At 43.9% G+C, this 21431-nt stretch overlaps 1 protein-coding gene across 1 annotated transcript in view; it reads right to left on the bottom strand.

Moving 5' to 3' along the window:
* Nucleotides 1-16429: 16429 nt before the first annotated feature.
* LOC141083666 (uncharacterized) overlaps nt 16430-21431 on the bottom strand; it is a 157505-nt gene continuing 152503 nt past the window's right edge. The window contains exon 3 of the mRNA XM_073568045.1: nt 16430-16487. Coding sequence (XP_073424146.1) covers nt 16430-16487 — 58 coding nt within the window. The remainder of the gene's footprint in view (nt 16488-21431) is intronic.

Here is a 21431-nt window from a genome sequence, read left to right as displayed (position 1 = left end):
GGAAGAAAAAGATTTTTCCATCACCATGAGAAAATTAGTAACAATACAGTGACATGGCAAGAATTTGCAAAACTAATCATATGCTAAATAGTTGGAAGTCAAATATATGCATGAGATAGCCTCAATGATTGTCTATAAAATAATGGTAGTCTCACGTTCAAAGCAATAGTTGATAGTGGAATATGGATCCCAAAAGTCAAAAGTTCAATACATTACACAGAAGTACAGCTCTGGCAAAAATTAAGAGACCTTTTCCAAATGTTCAGTTTGTCTAATTTTTCACTTTATAAGTATTTTTTTGAGTAAAATGTAAATTGTTCTTTTAGTCTACAAACTTTTGACAACATGTCTCCTAATTTCCAAGCAATAAATTTTGTTTGTTTTTTCCTGAAAAGGAGAAATGGTCAAAATTAAAAAAACAGTGCTTTCAGACCTCAAATAATGCAAAGAAAACAAGTTCATAATCATTTAGAAACAAAAATACAAATTTTTTAACTCCAGAAGAGTTCAGAAATCAATATTTTGTGGAATAGCCATGCTTTTTAAAAACAGCTTTCATGCGTCTTGGCATGCTTGCCACCAGTCTTTCACAATGCTTCTGGCACAAAAAGTTAAGCAATTCTTCTTTGCTTGATAGCTTGTGACTATCTATCATCCTCTTGATTACATTCCACAGGTTTTCAATGGGGTTTAGGTCTGGAGAATGAGCTGCCTGCCATGACAGGATTTTGGTGTGGTGGTCACTTAAATTTTAACAGAGCTGTATGTGTGTTGATAATCCCGGAAAAGGTAGAAGAGTGCACCATTGCCTTTACTTGGCCGTCAACTCCCTTGTGTTGCATGACTCCTCAGGTCTTCTCTTTTGTCTGCCAGCTATTTCATCTCCCTATAGCTTTGACCTGGCTTCAGTACTGCTGGGTACATAGTATTTTTGATTAATAAAAAAAATTACATTTTCTCAGAGGCCAGGCTATGTAGTGGAGCACAGATTTAGGGTGATATCACCTGGTGGCCAAGGTTCATACTGCATATCAGTCCCACGCTTTAACCCTGATCTTGAGGATGAATATATAATTTGAAATGTGAAACTTAGGTATTAAAAAAATCAGATTTTATTGTTCAGTTGTTTGATTTGAGAATATTTCATACAGTATGCACTTTATAAGCAAAATAACCAGGGATACATAAAATAAGAAAATGTTAGCTTGTCTTCCACAACATAATTTGACTTGCTAGCATTTTGTAAATTGTTAGATGTAGGACAAGATAGTTATCCTAGGGACATTCATTTTAATCAGAAAAAATAGCAAGTTTGATGATTATGAAATGTTCCAAAGAATCAACCTACAGTAGTTTAGTGATAATTACATTTGAAAATGATTGCATTACGCATTTTCTTTTTACAATGTCTGTAGTTTTTGGAAATTGCCAATGAATGTTTCATTATCACAAAAGAAGTATATCTTGGCTTAAACAAATATCTGTACTTGGACACAAAAGAAAGCTCTGTTTAAACTCTTTTGAATCATCATGTAATCTAAAATCTATTATAATTAGATCTGATTCTTTTACATTTATTAATATTCAATGAAACTACATTTGGATAAAAGGAACATTTTAGAGAAATTACTTGATGGACCTTGTACATGTTCCAATTTATACAAAACCATATAACAGCACTAAGAGAAGTTTAAGGGTCCATGCTGTACCTTCTTATGCCTCTGATTTTATATGGAAGATTTTGTCAGCTTTATGCAAATTCAACAGAAAGAGAAATTCTCCTATACTTACCATATTATGACTATATATTCTTCTACAATATATTGAAAACTGAAATTTAAACTTGTAAAATATTAAAAGATGCATTTTGATATCCAATCAATAGGTTTATCTTACTTTATATATTACTGTGAAAAAAAACAAGAATTGCTAATGTAGAATAATACCAAATTGCCATCGACAACTGCCCCAGATAGAGGAGAATAAAAGATGGTAGGTGAGATTAGCATCTTGCAATAGTGATCTGCAGTGTCTGCCAGGGGGCAGCAAATGAACTGCTTGCTTTGAGAGCAGGGCTATGAGAGCTGTATGCTTATTTTTTAACTGCCATCTGAAAAGAGCCACGAGGGGGATATTACACTGTATTAGGGCCATAGTGGGAGACATTGTACTGTATGGCTAGGTGCGCTGGTGGATGACAGTGCGGCTATCACAAACAGGGAAGGAGGAGCATGAAGATGCTGTTGCAGCTGGAGCAGTGGGTATTCTGGGGTTCATACATGAAGCAAGGAGGGAAATCATTAGGAGTGCCAGCCATGGACGTTACATTATCTCCCCTTTATGCCTACTCTTCTTTAAGCACGTGAGGATTCTTTGCAGAGAAGAGGGAACCAGATTTTTTTCCTCCTGAACTCCCACAAACTCTCATCAGGCCAACTTTCTCTCCAAGTTACTGGAAGAAAGGCTACATCTCCCACCTTCTTCTTGGTCAGGATGCTTCTCACACACTGGACATCTTTGGAAAATAACAGAGCATACTTGGAAAGAGGAATCTTAATTTGCCGAGTCTCTTAGTCCAGCAACAGCAGCTATCCCCTTGAAAGAAATAAAGATGGACTAGGATTCTTCCTCCTGGTCAGCAGAGACTCAGAAGATGCCTCCATTTTGATGCTGTCATCCTGTGATCACCTGGAACTAGAAGATACCTTCTTTTGGTCGATCTTCAAATTGGTCTCCCCCAGGATATATCTTTGAGTCGGAGCGATTTCAGAAAACAGGACAAAGGGAACAATCTCTGGCAGAGGAGATTTCAATGCTTGCTGACCAGTTGGAAGTAAAGGAAGCAGACACAAATCATGACATGATTGTCCCTATCAAAGCACATAGCACCTCACCAAACTTCCAATTTAGCACAGGCTCATGAGTTTTTAGCCACGGAAGACCTAAGAGAAGAGGGGTGAAAAAGGTCAGCTAGTACAGAGAAAACAATTTCCTCCTAATGGAGTGCTCCTATCTGGAGTTCTACAGGTTCAGTGAATACTTAAATGACTTTGGGTAGGTTCTTCCCTTCAACGGATGATATTCTCAGTGTATTCTGGAGGCGTTGAATGGGAATTTGATACTGGTCCACCAGGGCCTGCTATAAGAAATTTCCTGCCGAACCAGACTCAAGATAGGCTATTTTGTTGAGGGAGATATCTCCACAGGGCACAGATATGTTCAAAGTCAGTGGTGAAGAATCTCCTCTCTCAACTAGGGAAGCTTCAGCCACAGGCCCTAGGTTTAGGAAATTTTTATATCTCTCAGGACAGCCACAAATATAGTGCTTGGTGTTACCGCAGCCAAAACACACTCCTGTTGTGAATTCTCTTTGTGGTCTCCCTCTGGTGGTTACTGGAGGTAGTGGAGCTGGTCAGATTGACAGAGGTTTTGCGAGTTCTCTTTCTGGGCTCCCTCTGGTGGTTACTGGAGGTAGTGGAGCCTTTCAGATTGACAGAAGCTTGCCACCTGATAATGCTGATGATGACGATTGGAGATCTGGGGTTTCTGACTGGTGTATTTAAGACAGCTGACTTCCTTCAATACCTGCTGGTGATTTTCTTCCTGTGCCTTCTTGTCACGTGCCCCGTTCTGTGTGACACGGCCAGCAGGCCGTTAACTGATACAACAGGACATGGCACGTGTAATTTTCCAGTGTGACGCGGCCCGCAGTCCGGTAACTAATGCAACCAGACACAGGGGATAGGGAAAACCTGGGTAGCAGTAACAATGGTGGCCCTGCGATAGAGAATGGGGACATGGAGACCTCCTGCACTCCCCTGAGTCAGTGTCTCACACTCCTAACGTTCCCTAGGCCGGTTCCGCACCAGGTGCCGATCAAGAACCTAAAAACCCTGACTCGCCCTGCACCCCTCACTAGGGAAATGGTCGGTGCGGAAACTAATCCCACCACTGCACTAAACACACATAAGGAAAAGTGACAAAACACGGGAACACCACTTAGCTTTACTCTGTTGCTTACGCTCCCAGCAACAGAGCCAACCACCTGTGTGCATCTTTTCCTCCGACCGGATCCAACCCCATAGTGCAGCCTTGGAGCAAACAGAGTCCACCACCTGCATGCTGCTGTCCAGAAACAGAGTCCAGCAAATGAGTCCAGCTTTTCTGCCAAAGAGTCCAACATTTTGAGTCCAGCTTTCCAGCAACCGAGTCCAGCATCCCGAGTGCAGCTCTACACCATAGCCGCCACTCCACCAAGCAATGCCAGCCCTCCTTGCAGACACCATAGCTGACACTTCACCAAGCCATGCCAGCCCTCCTTGCAGACACCATAGCTGCTACTCCAGGATGCTCACTGAGCTGCCCATGACTCTCCTTCAGCTCCATACTTCACCCAGGCTTGCTTGCAAATGAGGAACTATCACCAACAGTGATTGACACACCTGACACTCTTTTATAGAGCAATCACACCTGATACATAATCACATGCACAAACTAAGGTAACCAGAGTGCAATGACCCTAATGGCCACCGGGGGAAAACTACAACTGAAATCACCACAGTGCAATGACCCTAATGGCCACCGGGGGCAAAACCACTTTTGGCACACAGCCAAAGGAAAAAAAGGTTACTTTGTGCATTTAATCTGTCAGATCCAACCTTCTGAGGTTTGATGTCTCCTGCTCTGTTCCTGCATGGCTCAGCTAAGTGGTTCATTTGCTAATCTTTTTGCATTGGATCTGGTTTAGTCTATCTCTGTTTTGTGCTGGTCAGCTTGCTCCTGCTGGTGCTGTGCTGGATCACCACCCATATGTTACTGCTTGTGTCAGTTTGTTTTGTCCCCTGTTATATTGGTCTCTTTTTACTCTGCTTTCAGAATATATCAGAGTGCTGATATAGTGGGGGGCGAAGTCGTGTGACTTCAGTGTTTTTTGCATCAGACGTGTTGGTCTTTTTGCAGGGTTTTTTGAGTGATTGCAGACAGTGTCTTTCCTTTCCTTTCCTGTCTAGTCAGTTTGGGCCCCATCATTTGCTCAGTCTATTTTTCTGCCTGCGTTAGTGTTTTCATCTTGTCTCACCGACAATATATGTTTGGATCCTATCTATTGCTTTGGGGTCTGCTCCGGGGCAGTTTAGATTTCACCTTTCTTGCTTTAGGCTGAGTTAACTCTCCGGCTGTGCCAAGGTGTCTAGGACATCGTAGGTACACTCCATGGCTACTGCTAGTTGTGTGGATAGGATCAGGGGTCTGCAATCTGCTTAGTTACCAACCTCTCTGGATTTCTGATGGCTTAGCCTGGTCCTGCTATCCTCGTCGGTGACCCATTCATAACAGAATCACCAGCCTTACTGTAGACTCTAGGGTACTCTAAAGAAGGAAGGAATTAAAAAAAAAAATTGTCTGAATTTTTTTTTTATTTGTATATTTTTTCCTCTTTTTTTCTGGGGCCACAGGAGGATATTTTTTGTCTAAATGGAGACTAAGCAATTGTCTGACCGTGTTGAGCAGCTCGCTGCTGAAGTGCGGGGAATTTCTGCCTATCTCGCACAATCATCTGCTGTTGAACCAAAAATCTCTACTCCTGATGTGTTTTCTGGGGATCGGTCTAAATTTTTGAATTTTAAGAATAATTGTAAACTATTTTTTGCTTTGAAACCTAACTCATCGGGGAGCTCTGTGCAGCAGGTTAAAATTGTCATCTCCCTGCTGCGCGGCGATCCCCAGGATTGGGCCTTTACTTTGACACCCAGAGATCTTATTCTGGCTAATGTGGACACATTTTTTCAAGCCCTGGGGTTGTTGTATGATAAACCTAATGCTATTGATCAAGCTGAGAAAACCTTATTGGCATTGAACCAGGGTCAGGATCCTGCAGAGTTATATTGTCAAAAATTCCGAAAGTGGACGGTCCTTACTAAATGGAATGACGATGCCCTAGCAGCTCTCTTTCGGAAGGGTTTGGCAGAAACCGTAAAAGATACTATGGTGGGATTTCCTGTCCCCTCTGGTGAAGATGACTCTGTCATTGGCCATTCAAATTGATCAGCGTTTACATGAACGTAAAACTACAAGAGAGGCGTTGCCGCCTTTCGAACGAACTTCTGAACCCATGCAATGTGATAGGGTTTTGTCTAGGGCGCAACGTCAAGAGTTTAGAAGGCGTAATAAGTTGTGTTTTTTCTGTGGGGACGCCTCTCATACTATTTCTGTCTGCCCTAAACGAGAAAAGCGATTTACTCACGCATTTGCGGTGGGCAGTGTACAGCCTAAGTTCCTTTTGGCAATTACCTTGATATGCTCCTTATCTACATTTCCGCTAAGGCTTTTGTTGATTACGGAGCAGCTTTGAATCTGATGGATTTTGACTTTGCCAAACGTTGTGGTTTTCCCATGATACCCCTGCGGACTCCTATCCCTTTGAGGGGTATTGATGCTACTCCTTTGGCGGAGAATAAACCTCAGTTTTGGACCCAGGTGATAATGCGGGTCACCCCGGACCACCAAGAGAATTGTAAATTTTTGGTGTTGCAAAATTTGCATGATACTATTGTTCTGGGTCTTCCTTGGTTGCAAACTCATAATCCTGTTTTGGACTGGAAATCTGTGTCTGTGGTGAGTTAGGGTTGTCAATGTGTTCTTAGTGACACTCCTGTTTTCTCCACCTCTCCTCAGTCTCATGATATTCCTGACTATTTGGCTGATTTTTCTGATGTATTTAGTGAGAGTAAGTCTGCGTCTTTGCCTCCTCATAGGAGTTATGACTGTGCAATTGAGTTAATGCCTGGGTGTAAATTTCCCAAGGTTCGGCTTTTCAACTTATCGGTACCCGAATATGATGCTATGCGATCTTATATCAAGGAGTCGTTGGAGAAGGGTCATATTAGACCATTCTCTTCACCTTTAGGTGCTGGTTTTTTTGTGACCAAGAAAGATGGTTCATTAAGGCCATGTATTGACTATGGTTCCCTTAACAAAATCACTGTTCCCGTTACCCCTGATTTCTGATTTATTTTCCAGAGTTAAAAGTGCCTGTTGGTTTACCAAGCTTGACCTCAGAGGGGCATATAATCTTATTCACAACAAGCAAGGGGATGAATGGAAGATGGGGTTTAATACCCCGGAGGGACATTTTGAGTACCTGGTGATGCCTTTTGGGCTCACTAATGCCCCTTCTGTCTTTCAATCTTTTATGAACGATATTTTCCAAGACTTTGTGGATAAGTTTTTGATCATTTACCTTGATGATATTTTGATCTTTTCCAGTGATTGGAATTCTCATGTGGAACATGTTTGGACTGAGTTCCGGATTTTGAGGGAAAATTCTCTGTATGTTAACCCCTTTACTACCAAGGGTGGTTTGCATGTTAACTCCCGGGCCAATTTTTACAATTCTGACCACTGTCCATTTATGAGGTAATAACTTAAGAAAGCTTTGACAGATCTAGGCAATTCTGACATGGTTTTCTCGTGAAATATTGTAATTCATGGCAGTGGTAAAAATTTCATTCATATAACTTGCGTTTATTTGTGAAAAAAATGGAAATTTGGCGAAAATTTTGAAAATTTCACAATTTTTCAACTTTGAATTTTTATGCTCTTAAATTACAGAGATATGGAACTTAATAAGTAACATTTCCCACATGTTTACTCTACATCAGCACAATTTGGGAGCCAAAATTTTTTTTGTTAGGAAGTTAAAAGGGTTAAAAGTTGACCAGCGATTTCTCATTTTTACAACACCATTTTATTTTTATGGACCACATCACATTTGAAGTCACTTTGAGGAGTCTATATGATAGAAAATACCCAAAAGTGACACCATTAAAAAAACTGCACCCCTCAAGGTGCTTAAAAAAAGATTCAAGAAGTTTATTAACTCTTCAGGTGCTTCACAGGAACTTTTTGAATGTTTAAAAAATGAACATTTAACTTTTTTTCACAAAAAAAAATTACTTCAGGTTCAATTTTTTAATTTTACCAAGGGTAACAGGAGAAATTGGACTGGAAAAGTTATTGTGCAATTTGTCCTGTGTACGCCAATACCTGATATGTGGGGGGAACCACTGTTTGGGTGCATGGCATAGCTCGGAAGGGAAGGAGCGCCATTTGACTTTTTCACTGCAAAATTGGCTGGAATTCAGATTGGATGCCATGTCAAGTTTGAAGAGCTCCTGATGTGCCTAAACAGTGGAAACCCCCCACAAGTAACCCCATTTTGGAAACTAGACCCCCCAAGAAACTTATCTAGATATGTGGTGAGCACTTTGAACCCCCAAGGGCTTCACAGAAGTTTATAACGTTTTTTCCACAAAAATGATCTTTTCACCCCCAATTGTTATTTTCCCAAGAGTAACAGGGCCCCAAAAGTTATTGTGCAATTTGTCCTGAGTACGCTGATACCCCATATGTGGGGGTAAATCACTATTTGGGCGCATGGCAGAGCTTGGAAGAGAAGCAGCACAATTTGGCTGGAATTGAGATCGGACGCAATGTCTCGTTTGGAAAGCCTCTGATGTGCTAAAACAGTGGATACCCCCCAATTCTAACTCCAACCCTAACCCCAACACACCCCTAGCCCTAACCCAAGCCCTAACCCTAACCCTAGCCCTAACCCTAGCCCTAATGGTAAAATGGAAATAAATACATTTTTTTTTTTAATTATTTTTCCCTAACTAAGGGAGTGATAGCGGGGGGGTTGATTTACTATTTATGGCGGGTTTATATTTTTGCCAGCTGTCGCACACTAAAAGATGTTTTTTATTTTTTTATTGTAAAAATAGTTTATGCATCACCACATTTTGAGAGCTATAATTTTTCCATATTTTGACCCACCGAGTCATGTGAGGTCTTATTTTTTGTGGGATGAGTTGATGTTTTCATTGGTACCATTTTTGGGCACGTGACATTTTTTGATCGCTTTTTATTCAGATTTTTGGGATGCAGAATGAACAAAAAACAGCGTTTTAAGAATTTCTTTTGGGGGGGTGCGCTTACACCGTTCCGCATGCGGTAAAATTGATAAAGCGGTTTTATTCTTCGGGTCAGTACGGTTACAGCAATACCTCATTTATGTCTTCTTTTTGTTTTGACGCTTTTATGCAATGAAAACAATTTTATATAAAAAATAATTATTTTTGCATCGCTTTATTCTGCGAGCTATAACTTTTTTATTTTTTCCCTGTTGAGGCTGTGTGGCAGCTCATTTTTTGCAGGACAAGATGACGTTTTCAGCGGTACCATGGTTATTTATATCCGTCTTTTTGATCGCGCATTATTGCACTTTTTGTTCGGCAGTATGATAACAAAGTATTATCTTTTGCTTTGTTTTCTATTTTTATTTTTTAAGGAGTTCGCTAAAGGGGTTAACTAATGGGACAGTTTTATAGGGCGGGTCATTACGGACGCGGCGATACCAAATATGTGAACTTTTATTGCTTTTTTTATTTTCAAAAAATGAATTTATTAGGGAATTTTTTTTATTTTATTTAGCAATTTTTTATAAATTATTTTTAACACTTTTTTTACTTTATTACAATGTCTCAGGGGGGACATAACTGTCATGTGACAGATCGCTGATCTGTCACATCACAGATCGCTGTGACAGATCAGCAATCTGTCACAGGCAGTGCTGCAGGCTTCCTCATGCCGGTGCTTTGCAGGCATGAGGAAACCGCCTCCCTGCAGGCCCCTGAAGGTCCTCGCTGCCATTTTGAATTCAGGGATCTCCAGGGAAGGAGGTCCCCGCAGCAGCGCTGCACATTGCGCTGCTGTGGGAGTCTCAGGGAAGCACAGAGGGAGCCCCCTCCCGATGCTTCCCTAAACCCCCGGTACACTGCGATCGTGTTTGATCGCAGTGTGCCAGGGGTTAACATGTTGGGGGTGGCTCGTGACCACCCCTGACACATAGTGTCGGGAGTCAGCTGTGATAATCAGCTGACACCCGGCCGCGATCAGCTGCGCTCCCGTGGTGAGCGCAGCTGATCGCGCTAGATGTACTATTCCAACCTTGGGACTTAGGCCCCAGGTCACATGGATGGAATGGTATGTCTAATGTAGGAAAGGGGTTAAGGGATCGATTTGTCTCTTTGGTGTACAGAGGATTCCATTTTTGGGATTCATTTTGTCCCTGTCTGCTATTGAAATGGATCCGGCCAAGGTACAGGCCATTTATGATTGGGTTCAGCCCATTTCTTTGAAGGCTCTCCAGAAGTTTTTGGGTTTTGCAAATTTCTACTGTAAATTTATAAGTAATTTTTCTGGTATTATTAAACCACTGACTGATTTGACCAAAAAGGGCGCTGATGTGGTGAATTGGTCTCCAGAAGCAGTCTCGGCATTTCAGGTACTTCAGCGGAGATTCACTTCTGTTCCGGTTCTACAACAACCTGATGTCTCACTCCCATTTCAGGAGGAGGTCGATGCTTCTGAGATTGGTGCAGGAGCCGTTTTGTCCCAAAGAGATCCGGTGACTTCTAAGATGAATCCCTGTGCCTTCTTTTCTCAAAAACATTCCCCATCTGAACGTAACTATGACATGGGGAATCGGGAATTGTTGGCCATGAAATGGGCATTTGAAGAGTGGAGACATTGGTTGGAGGGAGCTAGACATCAAGTTGTGGTCCTCACCGACCACAAGAATTTGATTTATCTTGAATCAGCCAAACGCTTGAATCCTAGACAGGCTAGGTGAGCCTTGTTTTTCAAGAGTTTTAATTTTGGGATCTCTTTTTTTCCGGGCACTAAGAATGTTAAGGCGGACGCCCTTTCTAGAAATTTCTTTGCGGATTCTCTTGATGTGACCAAGCCTACTACCATTCTAAATGAGGGTGTAGTTCTTTCCGCCATCTCACCCGATTTGAGACGTGCCCTGGAGGAATTTCAGGAGGACAAATCTGAACGTTGCCCTATGGGAAAATTGTATGTCCCTGACCAGTGGAGGAAAAGAGTAATGTCTGAAATTCATTGCTCCGTGTTGGCTGGTCATCCAGGTATTTTTGGTAACAGAGATTGGGTGAGTCGGTCTTCTTTGTGGCCTGCCTTATTTCGTGATGTCAGGAATTTTGTGCAGTCTTGTGGGACTTGTTCTTGGTCTAAGCCCTGTTCTCTTTCTAGTGGTTTGTTGATGCCCCTGGAGGTGCCCAGGAGGCCATGGACACAAATCTCAATGGATTTTATTTCTGATCTTCCTGTCTCTCAGAGAATGACTGTTATCTGGGTGATCTATGATAGATTTTCTAAGATGGTCCATCTTTTACCACTCACAAAGTTGCCATCTTCTTCTGAGTTGGTGCCCTTGTTTTTACAACAGGTGGTTCGTTTGCACGGGATTCCTGAGAACATTGTGTCGGACAGAGGAGTGCAGTTTGTTTCCAGATTTTGGAGAGCTTTCTGTTCCAAACTGGGAATTCAGTCATCTTTCTCCTCTGCATTTCATCCTCAGACCAATGGGCAGACTGAAAGAACAAACCAGACTTTGGAATCCTATTTGAGATGTTTCATATCTGCTGATCAGGATAACTGGATCTCATTTTTGCCCTTGGACGAATTTGCGCTAAACAATAGGGCTAGTTCTGCCACTTTGATGTCGCCTTTTTTCTGTAACTTTGGGTTTCATCTTCGATTTCCTTCAGGGCTGTTGGAATCTTTGGCCTGCCCAAGTGTGGATTCTGTGGAAGAGAGAATGCAGCAGATTTGGGACCAAGTAGTGGATAAGTTGTCCCACTCTCAGGAAAAGGCCCAACGGTTTTCCAACCGGCATAGGACCATTGGTCCCTGGTTTAAAGTGGGTGTGGTTTGGTTGGCTTCAAAAAATATTCCTATGAAAGTTGCGTCTCCAAAATTCAAGCCAAGATTCATTGGACCTTATAAGATTTTGGAAATCCTTAACCTCGTTTCTTTCCATTTGGCTCTTCCAGTTACGTTTAAGATTCATAACGTTTTTCATAAATCTTTGTTGAAAGGTTTGTGAAGCCAGTAGTTCCCATGGGGGCACCTCCTGACCCTGTATTGGTTAAAGGTAATTTGGAGTATGAGGTAGAGAAGATATTGGATTGTCGTTTGGCTAGGCGGAGACTCCAGTACTTGGTCAAGTGGAAGGGTTATGGCCAGGAGGATAATTCTTGGGTCTCTGCTTCTGACATTCATGCTGAGAGATTGGTTCATGCATTTCACCGGGCCCATCCTGACTGGCCTGGTGGCATGATGAGGGTTCGGTGACCCCTCCTCAAGGGCGTACTGTTGTGAATTCTCTTTCTGGGCTCCCTCTGGTGCTAACTGAAGGTAGTGGAGCTGGTCAGATTAACAGAGGTGTTGCGAGTTCTCTTTCTGGGCTCCCTCTGGTGGTTACTGGAGGTAGTGGAGCTGGTCAGATTGACAGAAGCTTGCCACCTGATAATGATAATGACGATTGGAGATCTGGGGTTTCTGACTGATGTATTTAAGACAGCTGACTTCCTTCAATCCCTGCTGGTGTTTTTCTTCCTGTGCCTTCTGAGGTCTGATGCCTCCTGCTCTGCTCCTGCATGGTTCAGCTAAGTGGTTAATTTGCTAATCCTTGTGCATTGGATCTGGTTTTGTCTATCTCTGCTTTGTGCGGGTCGGCTTGCTCCTGCTGGGGCTGCGCTGGATCACCGCCCACATGTTACTGCTTGTATCAGTTTGTTTTGTCCCCTGTTATATTGGTCTCTTTTTGCTTTGCTTTCAGTATATACCAGAGTGCTGATATAGTGGGGGCGAAGTCATGTGACTTCATTGTATTTTGGTGCATCAGATGTGTTGGATTTTTCAGGGTTTTTTGCATGATTGCAGACAGTGTCTTTCCTTTCCTGTCCTGTCTAGTCAGTTTGGGCCCCATCATTTGCTCAGTCTCTTTTTCTGCCTGTGTTTGTGTTTTCATCTTGTCTCACCGACAATATATGTTTGGGGGCTATCTATTCCTTTGGGGCCTGCTCCGGGGCAGTTTAGCTTTCACCTTTCTTGCTTTAGGCTGAGTTAGCCCTCTGGCTGTGCTGAGGCGTCTAGGGCATCGTAGGTACGCTCCACGGCTACTGCTAGTTGTGTGGATAGAATCAGGGGTCTGTAATCCGCTTAGTTACCAACCTCTCTGGTTTTCTGGTGGCTTAGCCTGGTCCTGCTATCCTTCTCAGTGACCCATTCATAACACACTCCCTTGGCACAACCACTTCTTTGTTGCCTCTTTGCCAGCCTAACTCAATTGACCTGTATTGGTTCTGCCAGGATGGCTGTTTCAGGAAGCTGAGGAACATGTGGTCTTTGGAAAGACAGAGCCAGACACAACTGTATACTTTCATGCGACTCCTCTTTGGTCTGCTCTTGAAACCTGTGGTTGATTCAGATTTCCAGGGAGATTAATTAATCTTGAGTGGGCGAGATGTTTGTACAGCCAACTCACCCTTGATCCTTTCAAATGATCCCTCCCAAAAGGCGGCTACCAATGCTTCTTCTTTACATCCAAGTTCAGAAGACAAAGTGCTGTACTAGACAGCATACTGGCTGATGAATATTTCTCCCTGATGCAGTCTAAGAAGGGATGAAGCACAACCAAGTCTGTCGAAGACCTTTAAGAAGGCCACCAGAAAGGCCTGTAGGTCCAAGGTCACAGGATCCCTTCTCTCTCACAAGGGGTTAATCCATGTTAGGGCTTCTTCTGCAAGGTGGGACATCAGGAATCCCACTCTTACCCAATCAGATGGCCAAAAGTTCATAGTGCAATGTGCACTGGTTCAAGAATCCACGGTACTGCCTAGAGTCTCTGATGAATTGTGATGAAGCCGATAAACAAAGAAAAACTCTGGAAACGTAGGTTGTAGACAGAGAAGACTAGGCTGCGGCAACCTGAGCAGGATAAGAAGAAGCTAGTGTGGTAATAGCATTCAATCGGGTATTTGCAGTCCACAAATAGGACAACATTTTTTCTCGCTGACTTTGCTGATGAGCCATCTCTTGGTACAGCTCCGATGCTTGAGGGGTCTTAGGATCAGCAGGATCCATGGACTGAGTAAACTGTCATGTCTGCAGGTGGCGCACGTGGCTCATGGACCCGTCAGACATCCCCATTACTAACCCTGTGGTCAAATTTAATAAAGACACACCCATAAATGGGTAAAAGAGGGTCAGGGAGTGTTTATTTCAATTAAAAGACTTTTCTCTGCGTCTGTGTCTTTTTTAAATATGACTATGTGGTTAGCAATGGGGATGTCTGATAGATGCATCTCCATTACATCAACTGCAAAAATATTACAAGTTGGAGGAGCTGGGCAAATCTCAAGAAGTGGCACATCTAATGGATGTGCCTTTTCTGGGGCACTTGTGGGCTGCTATTTTATGCCATGGAAGGGCCAATATCCTTTGTAGGGGATTATTTATTTAAATAATTAAAAAAAGGAGTAGTGACCCTGCTATTTTTGAAATCCAGCCAAGATAAAGCTTAGGGTTGCAGCCTGCGCTGGTTATCAAGAATAGTGGTGACCCCATGCCATTTTTCTCTTTTCTTTATTTATTAGCTTATTTGGCAGGCACTGGATGGTGAACACTCTCATAAGTGTACGCCTGCTCTCACTGCTATCAGCGACACAATGCGTACAATGATGAGAGTAGTACTCTCATCAGCCAACGCCTGTAACCTTTTCACTGCCTGTCATAACTGTTAGCTCACACGCTGTCATCTGTGTGATAGTGCAGGGCTGTGAGCGACACCGTCAATCAGCGCTGGTGTTTCTTGCGCTGTCACACAGATGACAGCATGGTAAAACTCTGATGTTCAGGCCATCCATTCATTTGAATGGGGTCCTGGTTCAGGTTCGTGTTTTCGAGTTCGGGTACCACTCTGGTACCCAAACCAAACTTTTTTTTTAAAGTTTGGCTGAACCTGATGAACTCAGACATCCACAGGTCAGCCGATTACTATACACCAATCGAAAAATTATTTCTTTATTTAGGCAAGGACAAAACAGGGATTAAAACAAATAACGTACTCTTCATTATCATGCCTAAATAAAGAATTTTATTTAGTGATTGCAGCAATTATATGCTCTTGCTTCCAAGTACTTATTTAGTAAATCAGAAATTTGTGAGTAAAAGTTAAAGCATAACTTTTAATAAACTATTAAAACTATCATAAATAATCACAGAAAACAAATTACCCATGCACAATAGGCAAATGAACACACAAATATCCAATTCACAGTGACGGGTATAAGCACGACATATACTGTCACCAATATTGGTGAAAGACTGTCTAGACAGATAAATACTGATAGTGGTCAGCCAACCATAGATGTTTGTAATTATGAAAGACCCACCTGGTTGGTAAGAGGTTGCTGTCTGATATATCATTAGTGACTAACGGGGGAATGTAGAGTAGAAAAAAGGAACCATCTCATCCATCTGACAAATCCAAAGGAGAAAGTCCTTGCATATCAATAAATGATGCAAAGACTTGTCCATCCTCCTTAACAGAGCTTGGATATTGCTCTTTTGAAAGCCAAGAAGTCTACATAGACTCTGGTTACCCCAAAACTCCCTCTCTGACAAGGTAGTCCACAACAATCCCTGTGTATGTGCAGAAAATACCCTGCACTCACCCTGCATTTCTTCCATTCTGAGTCTTCATGGGATGGCAATGCACATATCCAACTATACAAGGGCTATGATACCAGCATTCCTGTAGCAAACCAAGCATTCATCAGACTGGTACAACTCAGTCAAAGTAAGCAAGGTGTTATATACGTACCTGTTGTGGAGGTGCCAATCAGAGAGCTCCCTTAGGTTCTGATGGAAATAACGCTGCAAAAGACAATTGTGATCCTGTGCCTCCCGTATGTCACAGCTGGCTGAAGAGACTCCACTTCCAGTTCGGTTTGATATGAACACGGTGTATCAAAGCCATGCCAGGTGGAACATATGGCTTATGCAGATGCGTGACTTCTGGTGCACTATTGTGTAAATCATGCCTAACACTGCCAGTCATGTCGATGACTTTTATGGCAATGCCTCCTATATTGGGGATGTCAAGCTGCCCTTCCTTGGTATTATATGATACAGCCCATTGCCACCTGTCAGTGACTAGTGCAATTTACCCATCAACTTAACAAATAAATGACAAGTGTGTCCCCTTCACTGAAAGTGTCATATGACGCATCCTTAGCATCACCACATATAGAGCATACAGTCGGCTAACCCTGCCGGCAGATACTTTAGCTGATCTTTTAACATGGGCTTCCCCCAAAGCCTACAATAAGTCACACAATTAGAAAAAAGCTAAATAAAATGTAAGGAAATAATTAGATGTACAATAATTAAATTAGATCTAGCATTTTTCAGGGGTAAATCTTACCCATGTGAAGAATTGATCAAAATTAATTCCCATAAAAAATTGCTCGAGGTATCCTCTGTCAGAATCCATTTACAATCATCCAATATTAAAAAATTGCTGGGGGAACATATTTGATGGGCTGTCTGTAAAACTCCTAAAAATAAACAGAAATTAGGTTTAAAGAGGCAGAAAAATAATTAAAATCAGTTGTGGAACAAGATATACTGATATGTAATCAGCCCTCTTTACATAAGTCAGTAAAATAAATGCTTTAAAAAAAGCATTTATAAACTCAGCATTCACTGTGCTTATGAGCAACCCAGAGGATGAAATGGAATCAAGAGTAGAGTTGAGCGATACCAGCCGATACTTGAAAATATCGGATCGGAATGGATCGGCCGATCTTAAAAAAAAGTATCGGTATCGCCGATTCCGATACCGGGAACCAATGCAAGTCAATGGGGCCAAAATATCGGAATTAAAAAAAACCCTTTCTTTCCTTGTAGGTTAATTCTACATGAAGAAAAACAACTAAGAATAATGTAGAATGTATTGTGGGAGGTGGAGGAGACATTAAAGCCATAGAGGTTTAGCCCAATCAAATGGAATAGCAGGAATTAAACTTTTTTTTTTAAAGATGTTAGGAGTTACAAAGATATTGACTATGTTAGCCTCATTTATATTTTGCCAGACATGTATGTCTTCTTCTTCTACTTCCTTTTTTTACATTCTTCTTCTTCTTCTTCTACTTCCTTTTTTTACATTCTTCTTCTTCTTCTTCTACTTCCTTTTTTTACATTCTTCTTCTTATTCCTTTTTTTACATTCTTCTTCTTCTTCTTCTACTTCCTTTTTTTACATTCTTCTTCTTCTTCTTCTTCTTCTTCTTCTTCTTCTTCTTCTTCTTCTTCTTCTTCTTCCTTTTCTTACATTCTTCATATTCTTCTTATTCAACAATTATTATTCTACATATTCAGCTTCTTCATCTTCTTCCTATTCTTCTTCATCATATTCTTGTTTGTGTCAGGCATTCCTGTAGTTGTTATCTAGAAAAGTTAGAAGTTTACACCTTCCGTTCTGCCTGTCACAAAAGATTTACAACAGGATTTGTCCGCGTTCAGTTTGGCCTGCAGAAGCAGGCCTTTTCCAGGGGCACCACGAGGAGGAACGGACTCACCCCCATACACTGCTTAGTCTTCTTCTGCTTATAAATAAGATAATATCATTTGCTCAGAGTATTAGTCTTATGCTTAATGTTCTTCTGCTTTGTTTTTTTTATGCTTCTTTGTCTTCTCTCTCTTGTTGTTCTGCATCTTGGTGGTTGTCTTCCTGTTCTTTGTCCTCTTGAACCAGCTGACGGTACTGGCACCCGGAGGGGCAGCAGAAGGAACAAGAGCCAATGGCACTACCGAGGACCAGCTGACGGTGCTGGAACCCGGTTACTAAGCAGGAGGTACCTGTGCTACAAAGCACTACCAAGGACCAGCAGACGTTGCCGGAACTCGGATACCGAGATGGAGGCACCTAGGCCAAACGCTCTGACGAGAACCAGCTGACGGTGCTGGAACCCGGAGGGGTAGCATAAGCTGCAAGAGCAAATGGAAATAGCGAGGACCAGCTGACAGTGCTGGCACCCGGAGGGGCAGCAGAAGGAATAAGAGCCAATGGCACAACCGAGGACCAGCTGACGGTGCTGGAACCCGGTTACTAAGCAGGAGGTACCTGTGCTACAAAGCACTACCAAGGACCAGCAGACGTTGCCGGAACTCGGATACCGAGATGGAGGCACCTAGGCCAAAGGCTCTGACGAGAACCAGCTGACGGTGCTGGAACCCGGAGGGGTAGCATAAGCTGCAAGAGCAAATGGAAATAGCGAGGACCAGCTGACAGTGCTGGCACCCGGAGGGGCAGCAGAAGGAATAAGAGCCAATGGCACAACCGAGGACCAGCTGACGGTGCTGGAACCCGGTTACTAAGCAGGAGGTACCTGTGCTACAAAGCACTACCAAGGACCAGCAGACGTTGCTGGAACTCGGATACCGAGATGGAGGCACCTAGGCCAAAGGCTCTGATGAGAACCAGCTGACGGTGCTGGAACCCGGAGGGGTATCAGAAGTTACCCCTGAAAAGCAAAGTTGGCATGCCGCAAGCTGGCCGCAGTTACCGAATCACACAGTCCTACAGGGGGTGCTTGTCCTACTGGCACTATGGAACAAACCTTTCTTACCAGAACCCGCAGTCCACATAGGAAGCACCTAAACTGCTGGCACCCTAGCCTCGGCTAACCCAACCGCAACACGACATGGCAACTTGGGGTGGCAAACTGACATTGACACTTCCCGGAAACAGCAGGCAGGGCTGGAACCAAGCTGGGCAGGAGGGAGTACCCGTGCCAAAGTCAGTTATGAGCAGCAACTGGCGATGTTGGAGCCCAGGACAAGCACTTAGCAGGCTGAGGCCTGATGTGCTGTCAATTGGGAGGCAGCAGGACAGATTGCCATCAAAACAGCAGGGGAACAGCTGACGTTACTGAACCCCACAAACACAGGAGCTAGTGTTTTACTCTGTGAAGACGGCACTTCCGAGCAACAACTGGCTGTGTTGAAGCCCAGGGACAAGCACGGAGCAGGCTTAGGCTGCATTGAAGAAATTTTAAGATCGGTTGTAGACTACTAATTTGAACCAAGCTCCACTTAGGCCTGTGGATTCACTGATTTTCGTATTTCCCCTGTCCTCCAACCCCGCCAGTTACAGCTCCGAAGTGGCGTCTGCACAATCCACACTTGTTCCTGTGTTACAGGTGTTCAGTCCGGTCAGTTAATCCCCTGATGTGTGTCCGGCAATGTCGCCTGCTCTGTCCACATTCCGATAATGGGAATGTGGACAGAGCAGGCGACATTGCCGGACACACATCAGGGGATTAACTGATCGGACTGAACACCTGTAACACAGGAACAAGTGTGGATTGTGCAGACGCCACTTCGGAGCTGTAACTGGCAGGGTTGGAGGACAGGGGAAATACGAGAGACAGTGGAGCCACAGGCCTAATTGGAGCACGGTTAAAAATCAGTAGTGGTACGACTGTGTAGGCAGCAGGAGACTTTGCCATCCACACAGCAGGGGATCAGCTGACATTACTGAACCCCACTGAGACACGGGAGCAAGTATCTCTTTCCGTGTGGACGGCACTTCCGAACTACAACTGGCTGTGTTGAAGCCCAGGAAATAGGAGGGTGTAGGCAGAGGCCTACTGTATTTTGAATGAGTTTACAGCAGGAGAGACTGCCATCCACACAGCAGGGGATCAGCTGACGTTACTGAACCCCACTGAGACACGGGAGCAAGTATCTCTTTCCGTGTGGACGGCACTTCCGAACTACAACTGGCTGTGTTGAAGCCCAGGAAATAGGAGGGTGTAGGCAGAGGCCTACTGAATTTTGAATGAGGTGACAGCAGGAGAGACTGCCATCCACACAGCAGGGGATCAGCTGACGTTACTGAACCCCACTGAGACACGGGAGCAAGTGTCTCTTTCCGTGTGGACGGCACTTCCGAACTACAACTGGCTGTGTTGAAGCCCAGGAAATAGGAGGGTGTAGGCAGAGGCCTACTGTATTTTGAATGAGTTTACAGCAGGAGAGACTGCCATCCACACAGCAGGGGATCAGCTGACGTTACTGAACCCCACTGAGACACGGGAGCAAGTATCTCTTTCCGTGTGGACGGCACTTCCGAACTACAACTGGCTGTGTTGAAGCCCAGGAAATAGGAGGGTGTAGGCAGAGGCCTACTGTATTTTGAATGAGTTTACAGCAGGAGAGACTGCCATCCACACAGCAGGGGATCAGCTGACGTTACTGAACCCCACTGAGACACGGGAGCAAGTATCTCTTTCCGTGTGGACGGCACTTCCGAACTACAACTGGCTGTGTTGAAGCCCAGGAAATAGGAGGGTGTAGGCAGAGGCCTACTGAATTTTGAATGAGGTGACAGCAGGAGAGACTGCCATCCACACAGCAGGGGATCAGCTGACGTTACTGAACCCCACTGAGACACGGGAGCAAGTGTCTCTTTCCGTGTGGACGGCACTTCCGAACTACAACTGGCTGTGTTGAAGCCCAGGAAATAGGAGGGTGTAGGCAGAGGCCTACTGTATTTTGAATGAGTTTACAGCAGGAGAGACTGCCATCCACACAGCAGGGGATCAGCTGACGTTACTGAACCCCACTGAGACACGGGAGCAAGTATCTCTTTCCGTGTGGACGGCACTTCCGAACTACAACTGGCTGTGTTGAAGCCCAGGAAATAGGAGGGTGTAGGCAGAGGCCTACTGTATTTTGAATGAGTTTACAGCAGGAGAGACTGCCATCCACACAGCAGGGGATCAGCTGACGTTACTGAACCCCACTGAGACACGGGAGCAAGTATCTCTTTCCGTGTGGACGGCACTTCCGAACTACAACTGGCTGTGTTGAAGCCCAGGAAATAGGAGGGTGTAGGCAGAGGCCTACTGAATTTTGAATGAGGTGACAGCAGGAGAGACTGCCATCCACACAGCAGGGGATCAGCTGACGTTACTGAACCCCACTGAGACACGGGAGCAAGTGTCTCTTTCCGTGTGGACGGCACTTCCGAACTACAACTGGCTGTGTTGAAGCCCAGGAAATAGGAGGGTGTAGGCAGAGGCCTACTGTATTTTGAATGAGTTTACAGCAGGAGAGACTGCCATCCACACAGCAGGGGATCAGCTGACGTTACTGAACCCCACTGAGACACGGGAGCAAGTATCTCTTTCCGTGTGGACGGCACTTCCGAACTACAACTGGCTGTGTTGAAGCCCAGGAAATAGGAGGGTGTAGGCAGAGGCCTACTGAATTTTGAATGAGGTGACAGCAGGAGAGACTGCCATCCACACAGCAGGGGATCAGCTGACGTTACTGAACCCCACTGAGACACGGGAGCAAGTGTCTCTTTCCGTGTGGACGGCACTTCCGAACTACAACTGGCTGTGTTGAAGCCCAGGAAATAGGAGGGTGTAGGCAGAGGCCTACTGTATTTTGAATGAGTTTACAGCAGGAGAGACTGCCATCCACACAGCA

This window comes from Dendrobates tinctorius, unplaced genomic scaffold (genome assembly GCF_039654945.1).
Source record: "Dendrobates tinctorius isolate UK_male_01 unplaced genomic scaffold, ASM3965494v1 ptg000005l, whole genome shotgun sequence".
In the NCBI taxonomy this organism is placed as follows: Eukaryota; Metazoa; Chordata; class Amphibia; order Anura; family Dendrobatidae; genus Dendrobates; species Dendrobates tinctorius.
This window is presented reverse-complemented; position numbering and strand designations above follow the sequence as displayed.